Here is a 13,981-nt window from a genome sequence, read left to right as displayed (position 1 = left end):
TGGCAGTTCTCAACTATTTCTTTATCACCAGAGTATATAATTCACTGTTTCACTAACCACTCTTTTCAGTTTTGATTAAAAAATAAACATTTTCATGTTTGTATTTAATATTGAAATAGTGGTAAGACACCTGGCGGCTCATGGTAATATTGTATATATTAATATGGCAGGTTAACTATACATGTTTATACATGGTTTATTACGTTTGAGGTGCTCAAGGATACGTCTATTATGGTACACTGTGTGAACAGTCATTCTTGGCATATAGCAAGTTAACATAGCTAAAATACATACCATAACGATAGAAAAAACAGGATTTACCAATAAACTCTAGAGATTATTTTATTTGAGTTATGATCTGCCCAGCTTCATGTATGCAGATCTTACAACACTAAAGCCTACTTGACTAAAAATCACAACTATGTCATTGTGTTTTTTATTTTTACATTCATAAAATGATTTGAAAGGCCAGTCATATGGATATGGTTATGGATACGGTTTTGTCCAAAGCGACATACAAATACAAACAATATAATACTTAGATTTAACAGAGAACAAATTAAAATGTTGGTCAGACTATAATAAGGAGAATAGCAATAATAAACAACCATGTCAATTCAATCAATAGCCTAATGAAATAGACAATGAAAATGAGGGAAAAAAGCAATAATTATGCATATTCATGCAGTAGATATGTTTTTTACATTTCTAACATTAAACATTCTTTATATGAACTACTAAATGTTTCCCTTTTGTATTGTATGTGTCTTTATGAACCATACGCATTGTGCAACCCTAAATCATATTGCTTTTAAAAGGCTTACCTCACAGGGAACAAAATGTTCATTCCTCTCATGTTCGTGAAGGTCATTCATTTTGGTGGCCCCATCAAAGTGGGGTGTAACGAGGAATGCATGCTCATTTGGGGCGCACTGTGCAGACTTTTGTCCGGGGAGCACACTCCCATAGGCCTCCATTGTCTTACGTAAATATGTTTTCGATAACGAAAGAAATGGCAACAATTTGCCGCCATGATATACGGCGTGTCTCTGTCATGGTGTTTCAAAGCCAACAGGCGGTGTGCTCTCTTGCCAATTACGGGAGAGAGGTTACTTTCTCCCTCACTGCACTCCGAGTGCATTTTCTAAGAACGTTGTAACATGTTCCATTAACAGTACTTAATGGATTGCGAACCTCACCGAATCCTTTAACTCAGATTGCAGGTCCCACGCCACAGTTGTAATACCTATAAATTAGACAAAGGCTGTGAACTTGCCTAACCTCAGATCCAATAGGCAACAGGATTCATGCTCCCCACAAACTCCCCAATGTGTTCTAGTTGTTAAAATACACAAACACACAGACCATGATTTAGTCTTTCATGCACAGCGTTGCAAACTAACAAAATTAGTCAATCTGCTTGCCCAAATTCTATATGTGCTTATGCTGCACGTCGACAGCCACATAAGACAGGAGATAGACTGGTTTTGATCACAGTGATAGCAGCAGAGAACATTTTAATACAAACCCCGAAGTCCAGTCTATTTTGAGCCGTGTCTGTTGCATGCTGTGAGTGCACAGACCTCGGCTGACCGGCCCGGCACTGTCTCATAGCCATTGACCGGCTCGCACGTTCCTATTGAACTCCTGGGATAGTCCCAGCAGGGGGTTGCTGGTCAACTGTCTGCCTGGGATGTGCCGAGACACACACACACACACACACACACACACACACACACACACGCCATGCCCTTATACCACCAGGAAACAACCCGTGAGGATAGGCCTTTCTGCCCTGTCTGCTGGGAGTTTGGTGAAGAGAAATGGGGGTGGGGGTGGGGGTGGGGGTGGGGGTGAGGGAGGGAGGGGTGGGTAAAAGGAAACTGTCATTTGCACAAATAAGAAGACGACCAAAAGGGGGGAAAAGAAATGCTTGTTTGCTTTTGCCTGCCAACCCTGGATGAGTTCTTTACACCTCAGACTGTGGAGACTGTTTATTTAGGAACGCCCCTTTCAGTACCTTGTGGTTTCTGTGAGGCTGTCATAATAAGACCCCCTCCACACACACACACACACCCTACTTTCTGAAGAAAAAGAAAGTAGTTAGAAAAGATGGTGTCCTTGTTTGAACTCACATGAATTGATATTACCATCACTCCCTTTCTGAAACAAGACAAGTGACTAGACTTTGGGCATCCTCCCTAACTTTCAAGGACAATAACATTGTCCCAGAGGGCATGGGAAGAAGACACACACACACACACACACACACACACACACACAAAACCGCTCTGTACAATCACGTCAGCTTTTCTTTTAACATCGTTATGGAGGCAGAGTTTTTTTTTTCCTTTGCCTTTTCCAAAACAGACGCAGACACGCTCTATCCCACAGCATGGTCTGATAACAATCTCGCTGGCTGTAGTAATGTGAAATGTGATTAGATCCGCACTCAGTCTTCTGAGCCATCGCAGATGCCGCCTGGCAGGGTAGCGGGCAGCCCTGATACCTCCATCCACTACCAGCCCCCACCCCCACCCACCCCCTTTTTTAACACAGAGATATCAGTGCAGACAGTGCCAACCAAGCCTAACACTGCTGAGTCAGCTCTTCTCTCAGTGAGGGAGAGAGAGAGAGAGAGGGAGAAACATGTGCTCCACCATGGAGAAGCATGGCAGACGTCTGTACCAGTCATTTTTGAAGGCACGTACTCCACACAGAATGGGAGATTACGATAAGCCCATCTGAAACACTGGGCTGACCTCTTTGGATGTCACAGGGGGCAAATGTGGCGTTACTGAGTCGACTGCTAATGAAGCAGTTAAAACTCCCACACGGCCCGATTAAACGCAGACCTCCAAGAATTCCCTGATTAATTGTAACCATCCAGCCAAGACAGGGGGAACGAAACAGGACAGTGTTTGTCTTCCTCGCCAATTAGCTGTCTGTGCAACTTCCTGGCAAAAATGAGTTTCCTCCACCTCCTCATGTCTTATTTACCAGCCAGACAAGTAGCCTACGTTGGGCAAGCCTATACTGTAAAGGACAACTGCTGGTTGTTAGCAACTGCTTTGGCCGCCCTCTCAGGTAACCCACTTCTCATGAGCGCAGGATAATGCCTTGCCCATAGCCTCTTGGGAGTGCTGTAGGTTTAATCCTCAAGGTCAAGGCTAATTAAGTTAGCTAAGTTAGTGCTACACCAGTGTAAACCTGGGTTAGTCTCCTCTTAAAAGAATGTAATACATGGTATTACACTGTGAGCTAGATAAAAGCAGAAAAAGTCAAAGTGCAAGTGTCATGGAATACATTTTTTTTTATTACTGTATGACTATTTTTTGCTTTACAAATAGCATCATAACCATTTATATACATTAGACATTTACATTAAAAATACAAAACTATAAATTTATAACTGATCTATAACATTAAAAAATACATAAAGAGAAAAAAATATATATTAATGAGAAAATAATATATAATGCAAAGATTGATATTGAGTTAACATCTGTACATCATGATAAACCAACTTTGTCCTGTTGCTGTACATGAAACAGAACATTGACTGCAAATATTGGCATAAATGGTGTTCAAGCTTTATCAATGGCACATTTTAGACAACCAAACTGTGTAGCAGACAAAAGAGAATGTTCAACAATTTAATGTAGAAAAGAACACAAACCTGTTGTACTGTCAAAATATCACCCACTATGCAAAATGAGATGCTTCAAAAAAGAAGACATAAGATGCACCAGAAAAAAATGAACAAAGCCCCTTTGGTCAGCTTTGATTTGTAAACAAAACAGATCCATTTCTCACACTAGCCATACATTTATTAGTGAGCATCAGATTTTCCATTAAATAAACCACATGCAGGTTAACGTTGTATTCCACTTGAAGACTGGAGATAAAAATGACCAACACAAGAGCATACAATATTTGTACAGATCACCAAATAGGCAATATACAGCTTACCAAAGACTTCTAACATTCACTGGGTAGCATTGCACCTCATAATAAATAAAATTTCTCTAGAGGGTAATATACAGAGTGTGAGATATAGGTATACAGTTGGTCAGCCACTGCAGATGTATAAATAGGAAGAGAAAAAAAACAAAAACAAATGTGTATTATAAATAGACATCCAGAACACACAATGAGACATAACCGTGTCTGTTTCCTTCCACGTAAAATAAATAAGCACACGCAGTATATACAGTTATAAACACGACTCTGCAGGCCAGATTCGAGTGTCCCATTATCAATGTTGGACTATCCAGTCACAAGGGGAGACACATAAGTATAATCCATGTAGTCCTGGTCCTCATCTTCCACATCCTCCTCCAGCTCTTCAGAGATGGCTACATAAAGGAATATATTTATATATATATGTGTGTGTGTATATATATATGCAAAAAATGTATGCATGTACACAGAGAGCTGTTGCATCATCAGCAGTCTCACTGTTCTGAAACAAGAGGCAATGGCTGCCGTAGCCTCTTTTTCTCCTCTCTTTCTCTCTCTCTCTTGCTCTCTGCACTCAATTGGCTGGCTGTGTTCCGCTGCCGCCGCCGTCACTGCTGCTGCTGCTCGGCTCGGCTCGGCTCGCTCCGCTGGCGGACAACGGTGAGTGAGATTACGCAATGTCATTTCGCACAAGAGCCCGCAGGATGGAGTAGCACTGGAGTGGGTGGGAGGGTTGGCAATGGAGGGGGGGTGGGGGTGGGGTGATGAGGTGGGGGGGACCGTGTGAGGGTCTGTAGGTTCAGTGGCCTATAAGCCTAGAAACAGAGAGAGGGAGAAAGAGAGAGAGAGAGGGAGAGAGAGAGAGGCTCTCATTTTGGCACTGGTGAGTCCAGCTGGTTCCCCATGGATGTGGGGGCCTGCAGGTATCTGTTTTTCATTTTCATTTTTCATTGTTGCTTCTTTTTTTTCTTTTGCAGTTTCGTTTTAAGGGAGCCAATTTTGCCAGCAGAATGTTTTGTTTAACTTGAAACAATAAAAAAACGAAAGCAGAAACACACACACATAAGCATTCCCTTATAAACTTCACTTCACAAACTACACTACTGACACAGAAACTGGTCTCAACTGGTCAGAAAATGGATGCCTTTGAATGAGGGCATAGTAAAAGATTTGTCCATAATTCATCAAGGGCACCACTTACGTGTCATTACAGTAGTAATATGACCATTCTAGGGTTATGGTGTTGCACATAATCTACCTTATGTGCTAAGACCTCTACATTTGGATTCTGGTACACTATCATAAACATCATACAATATTCACTCACGCTCACACACACACACACACACACAGACATACTGTAACACCATCAGTATTTCAGGCATAAAAATGCAGCAAGTTTCATAGAGTGAGACTTAATGTCCCTATTTACATCAGGAAGACTGTGACACGCTTTTCTACTTTTCCTTGAAAGCACTGTGTAAAATCTTAAGTTTCCATTCTGGAAGTCTGAAAACTATTCCGATTTTGTGTCACTCCGGAGATTTCTGTGTACATTTGCCCAGAACAGAGCCTTCGGTAATGACGGATCCGAAGTGATTTAGAGCTACCAATTGAAAACACCACATAACTCAAACACACCAATATTGACACTACAAATGAAGTAGAAAGATGTCACTTTTTTTGTGCTCCGAATTCTTTCCAAAATCAATGTATCAGACTATTATGTGATAGATTTATTGTCCTGTTTTGCTGTATAGTGATGAATAATGAAAGTCGCAGTGCACAGAGGGCACATACAAGCACAGCTGTTTTCCAAAAAGTCCATTTCCTTCTGGTGCCCTGTGGTCTACACCAGGGATTTGGTGTTTTTGAAGGGGCTGGAGCAGGGGAGGGGGTGGTGTGAGGGTGAGGGGCTGGAGAGAGGTTGGAGGGGTGGGTAGAAGAGTGGGGGCTGCTGGGGCTGGGCAGGGAGAGGGGACTGTTTTCGTTTGGGGTGCTGTTTTGTTTGTAATCCCAATTTGACTTTTGTTGTGTGTTTTGCTCTGGTCTGGTTTGTTTCTGTTCTGTTTGGTTTTAGTTGTTTTTTTTTTTGTTGCTTTGTTTTGTTTGTTATTTAGTCTCTGTTACTTACAGTTGCAGGACCCGGAGTGTTTGACCTCCAGGACCAGGCCTTTCTCGCAGGCGGCCTGCTTCATGGCGCACTCGCTGGTGTAGGTGGTGTTGTCGCTGGCACACACGCTCTCCCCGGTGCCCCCCTCCGGACAGGCCTCCTCGCACACGGCACAGCGACCCCGGCTGGTGCGCGTGTCCCACAGACACTTCCTTCCACTGCGACAGGGGATGTCCTCACACGACCGGGCATCTTGGAGGGGACAGAATAACAACTGTTAACAACTGACTACGCCTGCTAATGGTTTCTCATTTGAATTGTGTGTGTAGATTTGTGTGCACTTAAATGGCTGTAAGAGTATCAGAGGTGAACTGCAGGAAGAACTGTTCCAATTCAGTACTCCTCCATTCACTCCTTCAGGGAGCGCTTGCTTTGAGGTTGCACTATTGCACTGCTTTGAGGGGGTGCTAATCTAACACCCTATCTAATTCGTCTTTTGTGTTCCCTTCATGGTATAGCAATGTCAATTAATACCAGACCTAAAACACATGTTTAATTTGAAACAGAGTTCAATGGCAGGGAAGCACAGCTTGTGGTAATCAGTTGCTAAGAAATGACTACACGATGGCGGCCAAGAGAAATACTTCAGACAATTTGAAGTTTTAAAAGGGTCAGATAAGATCTACCCGCGGCTCTCACACACCTATGCATTTGCCTTCGTATGCAACTCCAATGGATCTTCCCAGAATGCACGTGGCTCTCCTGAGGTGACAAGCACTGGCATAAACAATTCCATCATTCCCACAGAGGTACTGCTCCGGTAGTGATGCCTCAGGGCACAGGCGATTGCACGTCACGCAGAAGGCACTGTTAGTCTGGTCCACCACACACGTCGAGGTTCCTGGACACTGCACGTCATGGCACGTTTCTGTGAAGACATATGTATTTTACATGTACCAATATCATCAAAGCTGAAACACTGACTTGTTTATTCTGGCAGGTTTCTGTGGAGGACATGAAAGAACAAGACCTTCTGAGTGGGCACTTACTTCGGCACTTGCCCTGATACTGGGCAGTCAGGTCCGGGTGTCGTTTGCAGCGAGCCCGGAGGAGGGCGCACTCGGTGCGATATGTCTTGCCGTCTGACCCACACACGGGGCCCTTCCAAGTGAGGTTGGAGCAGTCGGGGGCACAGATGCAGCGCGGCTTGTCCCTTTTGTTCATCTTGCACCTCTTTCCCGCACCACAGTCTACGTTGTCACATGTCTCTAAATCAATCAGAGAAAATTGAACCACCAGTCAGACCACTAGTGAGGTCACTGAGGTCATATTTGCACATGGATGCCAGGCTAAGAAATTTGTTAACATTATCCTTTTCATGTTTTCTTTTATTAATAACTATGTTATAATCGCAAAGGCTAATGCCTATTACGTCACACTGTTATATTTTACGCACTCATATTTTACATACCTTTGCATGGAATGCAATTCGGGGCTCCGCCATTGAAGATCAGCCACCGGAAGAGAGTGTTGTTAGGCACATCCTCCTCAGTCCACGCGGTGCCCAGGCGGCCACCCCTGCAGCACTCCTCCCGACTCATCCCAGACATATAGAGGACCTGACACCTTCCATTCTTCCCTTGCTGAAGCCAGCAATTGCCAGCTGTAAAAAAGTATCGTATACTTCACTGAGAAACAAGTCTAAAACATTGCATCGTTCCACTCGTATTATTTTCTAATTTTCTCATTAATAGATAGATAGATACTTTATTGATCCCAAAGGGTAAATTCAAGGTCTCAGTAGCATACAGACATCACACACAATTAATTCGGTTAACAGTAATAATCAGCCTATGGAATGAGAGTGGGCTGTTTGCACACGACATGCAAATATATAGGCTACGTAAACACTTGCAAAACTTCTCAATACAACTCAGCATTCCAAAGTATGCTACTCCTCACTCGCACAATAGTTCCGAGAGTAAAAAGACGTGCTGTCTCAATGTTAACGCACGGTTTTCGATTTTGAAATTCTATGACAAATGTTATTAAGTAACTTTTAGCATGAATCACTCCAAATTCAGTGCGCGCCTGACTTTCTGACATAATATATAACTGCCAATTTGTCTAAATAATAATATATATTTTTAAAAACTACTTTAGACATGATCTGATTCTAGTTCAAAACAGATGGCGTTGAGTAGAAGCGTCTGTAGCCTACACATGTAATCAGCAAACTCTTCACGTTATATACCACAACATAACTGTATGCACATGCAACTATATTCACATTTTTGCACTCTGAATAACTGTATTTGTTCTGTCCACCAAACTGCCAGAGGAGATGCGCTATAATAAAAAACTTTAAGTTCAAGGCTGTGCATTATACCAAGAATGAAGGACTGCAATTGCACTAAATAGCATGTTTTTCCATTTTATTAGTCGAATTAAGACATATGCGTAGTCAGAAGCAACTGCACTGTACCTTGCACTTTGTGTTCATCCATAAAATGAGCGAACCATAAGAAAAGCGCGATGACGCTTTGGCGAAGCTGCAGTGACCGTAGCATCCTAGGCAAATGGGACGAGTGAGCGACTAAGATAGCCAGCTGAGTTTTCTGCTGACGATGTCCCGCACTCAATGACTGTCATTCAGACGGATTCTGACTCGCTTTTAAATCTATATGAGGGTCTCTTGCAGAAGTCTGAGGTGGGCGGTCTTCAAAGTTGTGGGGGGTGGAGAAAGTATTATAAAAGTTCCCCTCACCAAAAAAATATCAGGTGACTTTATGGAGCTAGCGACTCTCCTGACGAACAGAAGTGTTTGGCGACAGTGGTGGCGCGCTACCGACAGTTTTTTCTTCTTCTTGATAGCAGACATACCTTTTTAGTCCTACAGATTGCAATTGACCAAATTAATTTGCATCTCTGCTTTGGTTATTTGGTCTGCGTAATATGGGGACAGTCTGTGGGAACGGTTGATGATAACCACTGCAAATTCATCTGAGACTATAGACCTCTTGAATGTTGATGAGCCTTTTTAGACTATACGCCTACTTTACATACATACATTTGATGTCATTTAGGCTAATGTAGTATATGGAGAAAAGTCCATGTCTCCACCCAAACTAATGGACATTCATCATTCATCAGGTGGACCATTACAGTGAATTCTTCTAATAATAGATCTAGTTGAGACAGTTGTTTGGTCCTCCCCTGGGTCAAACTTGTAAATATAGCCTTACAAATCCTGTTTCAAAAGAGGCTGCGGATTCGTCAGGAGTATTAAATGACAGTGAATGTGGTGCAGGACACCGAAATCCTCTCTCTTTCCACACACGACAATTGACCAATGTCCATCACGCTCCTCAGGTAGTAGACACGAGCAGGGTAATGCGCAGGTAGACGATGACATCAGAACCATGCCACAAAGAAAAATGAAGGCGTTGCAACGACCCCTCTGCCGGTAGACAGAGAGAATTACAATGTCTGTGCCCAGTCTCCGTAATAAAGTTGCAGAGCGTCGATAAAGGACTTTCCCGTCAGTCAGCATCTCGATTTGTTGTTTATGTTTGTTTACTTGTCCTAGAGGGAAACACTGCCCTATATCCTTGATGCCCGACGTGAATGGAATGACGTAATGATTTATAGACTACCACTAGAAAAAAATCAACTCCCATGCCAACCTACTAAATGGGTTACATAGGTCAACAGTGTCGCTTTACTGAAGTAACAGTGAACGCAAGGTTACTCAAGGTCTTGATGAACACAGTCGCAAAAAAACCAACCTCCTCTGAATTGGAGACACATAAGTGAGAGCCATGACCGTTCATTGCGATGGCGAAAAGGCGCAGATTACACCGAATACTGGACATGCATGGAGCATGGACATAGGCCTGAGAAGTTCCTGAATGGAGCAGACATCAGAGATGGCAAAAGCTCACACTTCCCATACTCAAGTAGAAGTAGCCTACAGATATGTAAAAAAAGACTGGTAAAAAGTACTGATTCAACCTCTCTACTCAAGTAAAAGTACAAGTTCTGATATGTAGCCTACTCAAGCAAAAGTAAAAAGTAGGCTAGCCTTTTTGGAGTATTTTACTGTCTGTTTCTGATAAAAGGAGCAGATTATGAGCTACATATTCCAATATAACAATTAACTCTTAACAACTTTTCACTGCTTGCAAGCTTGTTGCCTTGTACATGGATGAAACATTCTGTTTGAGGTATGCTTGCATAGTACATGAAAAACGACAAAACAAAGAATAAGACGTTTTGTCATCGGACTGCCTCCATGTCCGGATATTCTGAAGCACTATTTGACAAAGAAGTTTTCTGTTATCATGTAACCATTGTTTTGGTGCTCCGCTTTATTTGGCGCCCCAGCATATGTTGCAAAGGGTTGACATTGCCTTTGATGTTAGAAAGGCACGCAATGACATGAAATAAAACTAATTGATACTCTACAATGTAGGCCTATTAACACAAAATGAACGAGCTTATTTTAAAAGTGTAATGAGAAGAAAGCACAGATATTTATGTTTCGAATGGGGAGTGAAAGTAAAAAAAGTTGCCAGAAATGTTACTCAGTGTAGACATACCTGAAAGTATGTTCTTGAATTTCCCCTTGGGTATCAATAAAGTATCTATCTATCTATCTATCTATCTATCTATCTAAGTGTTAGTTTAGGGCAGTAGCCTAGTGTTCGTAGGCTACTCTGTTACCTTCCACCTCTAACCAACACTAACGCAGAAGTAACAGCGATAATGGAAATTTAATACAAGCCTATTCTCTCTGCTTGACCATTTTTCAATGATCTATTTGGGGTGAAGCCATAGACATAAAAGAAAGCTGATCGGTCACTGTCACGTGGGCGAGGTCCCGATCACTTCCTGTTTTAGCATCACATGATCTTTAGCACAGCCAATAGTAGTGTAGATTTGAGGAAATACACATACGCCCATCTATCCCTCTGAACCAGAAACTGCCGCATGTTTGGTAGTGCTGTACTCCAAGCTCCATTCATGATCTCCGAGGTAGGCAACAACTTTTTTCTAATTGTTTTAAAGCTAAATGCAGCACCTTTCCATGCGTGGCTGGTTAAGAAGAAGTGCGTTTGGTTGTCATCAGTAATTTACAGTTACAGTCACAAAGCAGTATCTCTGTAAGTTTGTTGCACTAGTTTGTTTGTGAGGACTTAGGTGTATTTTATGCTCACCGTTTTTGCCCGCCTCTGTCTGATTAGGTGTCAGTGCTTTACTTCGCCAAAGGTGCTGAACTAACGGGGGTCAAGTCAGAGACCGTCAAACTTCCGTCTGAATTGACTACTATTCAGCTGTGGCTAGAACTAGAGAAGAGGCATCCAAAGTAGGTTAATGCACATAATATATGTACTTATGATGTGTTTACATTTTATACATGTAAATTACCTCTGTTGTTATTCTTTTTCACGAAAGACTGTGCGTATTGCGCGAGCACGTGGTGCTGGCTGTGCGTCAAGAGTACGTGGATTTGTGTGACCAGACTGTCAGTTTACACGACGGGGACGAAGTGGCAGTCATCCCGCCCCTTAGCGGGGGTTGATCACCCAGCCCAGGTCTGGATGCCATTGTGCAACATTTCAATCTTTCCGATGTAATCTGATATACATTTACAAAATGTTGGACATACCCAAAAGTATCTTCTTTAAGTAACAAAACACACAGATTTACTGTGCTACTGTTCCTCGTTACAATTCAACTTTAAGTTAAAATCTTTTTCAGATCAATTCCTCTACAAAGTTTCCTCTTGAGGTCTACTTACTCCAACAACCAAAAACATGTCCTCTTCCTCCAGAACTGTGAAGTGAATTTATTGTCCTACATTTACAGGGATGTCTGAGGATGTGGACAGTCCACGTGACCTCATCAAACTCACACATGAAAAACTCTCATCTGATGATGTGTCCACCTCTGTCACCTGTCCATCTTGTGGAGCCATATCTATGTTCATTGGTGAGAGATCAACATGCTTTTCAATGTTCACATCACACATTTACCAGTTTCACTGTGCTGAATCTATTGAGGCAAGTTTGGAACAAGTCTACCTTCACCACTCCTCAAGCGCACAAATACAAACACAGGGACCTAACTGAAATTACAAAGTGCAGTCACTCACTGAGCAAAGTGTATTGTGTGGGGGTATTAAGCTGACCCACTGATACCTGTGCATAGTATTTTGCTCATGGTAAGAAATGAGCAAATGGATTTTGTCTTTGTCTATTAAGCTAGCTTTAGTTAGATTTCAGACTTCAGACCAGCATTTAAATGAGGACCCTGTATTTGTTTTTTGTTTCCCCAAAGGAACTACAAGAGACAGTTTTGAAGGTAAGACGGTAATACAGCTGGAGTATGAAGCCTACATCCCCATGGCTGAGTCGGAGATGAAGAAGATTTGCACCAGCATCAGAGCCAAGTGGCCCACAGTAAGGCACATCTGTATCCAGCACAGATTGGGGTCAGCTTCTTTTCAGACATGACAGATCTGTCTCTTTCTGTCCGCATATGTGTAATTTATTCCTTTTTTGGTGAATAGTCATTTCTAATTTGGGATGTTATTCGCAGTGTTGTCCCTGTGACGGAGGCCAGTGTGATGGTGGGGATTTCATCGCCTCATAGAGTTGACTCTTTGGAGGCGGTCAGGTTCTGCATTGACACCCTCAAGGCGACTGTGCCCATTTGGAAAAAGGTTAATCCGCTAGCCATTGGCATCTACTATATACCGTAATAATGTTTTGTTTGATTATACTAAATTAACCCTGACCCTAACTCTGAGTTTCTACAGTTGTTGTCACTGGCTGTACATGTCTTAATGTTTAGGAGAATATTCCAAATAGGTTCACATGTGTAGGTGGCATTGATAAGGATAGAATTCGCCTTCCAGTGGTGCTTCCAAATGCCATACAAATTGTTGAAGCAGGAAAGCAAAACCAATTGGCCTCATGTGACTTAGAGTGGTCTTGTGATTCTGGTCTTTTCTTGTGTGAAAGAAAGAAAGTATTTCATACAGGAATCAAGAGACATGCCAGACCTCTGACTTTGTCTGACCCTTCAACTCTGGAATAGGGTCACCAAGCACACTAAATGTGCTTATAGCTGTTTTACTACTATTTCCATTTTATTATAGTGAAATGTTGTCCACACATATCATAATATTTGTTTTATGGGAGCTTTGTGGATATGTATTCATATTTGTCATTGTTGTCCAAACAATCATACTTTTTTACATGTATTACTTTAAGAGGCAAATGTATTTAGTTTCATATTTTTCATTGTTGAGTCCATATCCATGTTTTTACTAGCCTCGAAACCCATAACTTGTTATTCAATCACTTGTAAAACTTTAGCAAACACGTTAAACATTGAATCATTTTTTTGTTGTCGTAGGAGGTCTATGAAACTGAAGAGGCCAGCTGGAAACAGAACAAGGAGTGTTTGTGGTCAGTTGCTGGGAAGAAATAAGGAATGTATATGCAACCCACAAGATTCACACTGGGACACATTTATTATGGCATTTCGAATTACATACTGAACTGGTTCGCACCTTTACCTGTTTTTTAATGAAATACAACACATTTGGCTTTAATGCAGTAACATTATGTCAGAACTATATTGAATAGTGTTAAGAATGTGTCATGACAAATCTGTCATAATCTATGCATTTCCATTCAGAACAATGGGTATTAAACTAATTTAAATAAGTAAATACAAAGTAAATTAATCATATAATTACAATCATTACAATACAATAATTACAATGTATTGACAATATTCTTTGTAAGTTCACTGACTGTGGTGCCTTAATTGAATAAATATATCAATATTTTAACACAGTTGAAGTCACATGCATGCAGCAAAACCTGTTAC

General features: G+C 41.7%; 3 protein-coding genes across 4 annotated transcripts; 2 read left to right on the top strand and 1 right to left on the bottom strand.

Annotated features, from left to right (window-relative positions):
* Positions 1-3,359: 3,359 nt before the first annotated feature.
* fstb (follistatin b) lies at positions 3,360-8,768 on the bottom strand. Of its 2 annotated transcripts, none has more exons than XM_042059315.1 (6): positions 8,562-8,768; positions 7,548-7,739; positions 7,126-7,344; positions 6,780-7,004; positions 6,098-6,328; positions 3,360-4,358 (listed from the first exon to the last, which is right to left on the bottom strand). In XM_042059315.1, exons 1-6 carry the CDS (start codon positions 8,644-8,646, stop codon positions 4,270-4,272), a joined length of 1,041 nt encoding a protein of 346 aa, XP_041915249.1. In that variant the 5' UTR covers positions 8,647-8,768; the 3' UTR covers positions 3,360-4,269. The 2 variants fall into 2 exon arrangements, with proteins under 2 accessions (XP_041915249.1, XP_041915250.1); XM_042059316.1 differs by lacking the exon at positions 3,360-4,358 and adding an exon at positions 4,396-4,778 and having other exon boundaries at positions 8,562-8,763.
* Positions 8,769-11,010: 2,242 nt separating this feature from the next.
* On the top strand, positions 11,011-11,673 carry LOC121680122 (molybdopterin synthase sulfur carrier subunit). Its single transcript, XM_042059331.1, has 3 exons — positions 11,011-11,113; positions 11,323-11,444; positions 11,534-11,673. Exons 1-3 carry the CDS (start codon positions 11,069-11,071, stop codon positions 11,658-11,660), a joined length of 294 nt encoding a protein of 97 aa, XP_041915265.1. The 5' UTR covers positions 11,011-11,068; the 3' UTR covers positions 11,661-11,673.
* A 276-nt stretch (positions 11,674-11,949) lies between these two features.
* LOC121680120 (molybdopterin synthase catalytic subunit) lies at positions 11,950-13,947 on the top strand. The gene is made up of 4 exons (XM_042059329.1): positions 11,950-12,070; positions 12,419-12,572; positions 12,680-12,803; positions 13,502-13,947. The coding sequence occupies exons 1-4, from the start codon at positions 11,950-11,952 to the stop codon at positions 13,574-13,576; spliced, it is 474 nt and encodes a 157-aa protein (XP_041915263.1). The 3' UTR covers positions 13,577-13,947.
* Positions 13,948-13,981: the final 34 nt, after the last annotated feature.

This window comes from Alosa sapidissima, chromosome 13, assembly GCF_018492685.1.
Source record: "Alosa sapidissima isolate fAloSap1 chromosome 13, fAloSap1.pri, whole genome shotgun sequence".
NCBI classification, from domain to species: Eukaryota; Metazoa; Chordata; class Actinopteri; order Clupeiformes; family Clupeidae; genus Alosa; species Alosa sapidissima.
The sequence above is the reverse complement of the archived record's forward strand: the minus strand, read 5'-3'. Positions and strand labels throughout refer to the sequence as shown.

Bases quoted from the DNA above. Each gene is read 5' to 3' on its own strand.
- fstb (XM_042059315.1), bottom strand. From the start codon at position 8,646: ATGCTACGGTCACTGCAGCTTCGCCAAAGCGTCATCGCGCTTTTCTTA. The intron at 7,740-8,561 runs GTACAGTGCAGT...ACTTTTTTACAG, and splicing joins GGATGAACACAAAGTGCAAG to CTGGCAATTGCTGGCTTCAG. The intron at 4,359-6,097 runs GTAAGTAACAGA...TCCTTTATGTAG, and splicing joins ACACTCCGGGTCCTGCAACT to CCATCTCTGAAGAGCTGGAG.
- LOC121680122 (XM_042059331.1), top strand. From the start codon at position 11,069: ATGTTTGGTAGTGCTGTACTCCAAGCTCCATTCATGATCTCCGAG. The intron at 11,114-11,322 runs GTAGGCAACAAC...CTGTCTGATTAG, and splicing joins CTCCATTCATGATCTCCGAG to GTGTCAGTGCTTTACTTCGC. The intron at 11,445-11,533 runs GTAGGTTAATGC...TTTTCACGAAAG, and splicing joins CTAGAGAAGAGGCATCCAAA to ACTGTGCGTATTGCGCGAGC.
- LOC121680120 (XM_042059329.1), top strand. From the start codon at position 11,950: ATGTCTGAGGATGTGGACAGTCCACGTGACCTCATCAAACTCACACAT. The intron at 12,071-12,418 runs GTGAGAGATCAA...GTTTCCCCAAAG, and splicing joins AGCCATATCTATGTTCATTG to GAACTACAAGAGACAGTTTT. The intron at 12,573-12,679 runs GTCAGCTTCTTT...TGTTATTCGCAG, and splicing joins TGTATCCAGCACAGATTGGG to TGTTGTCCCTGTGACGGAGG.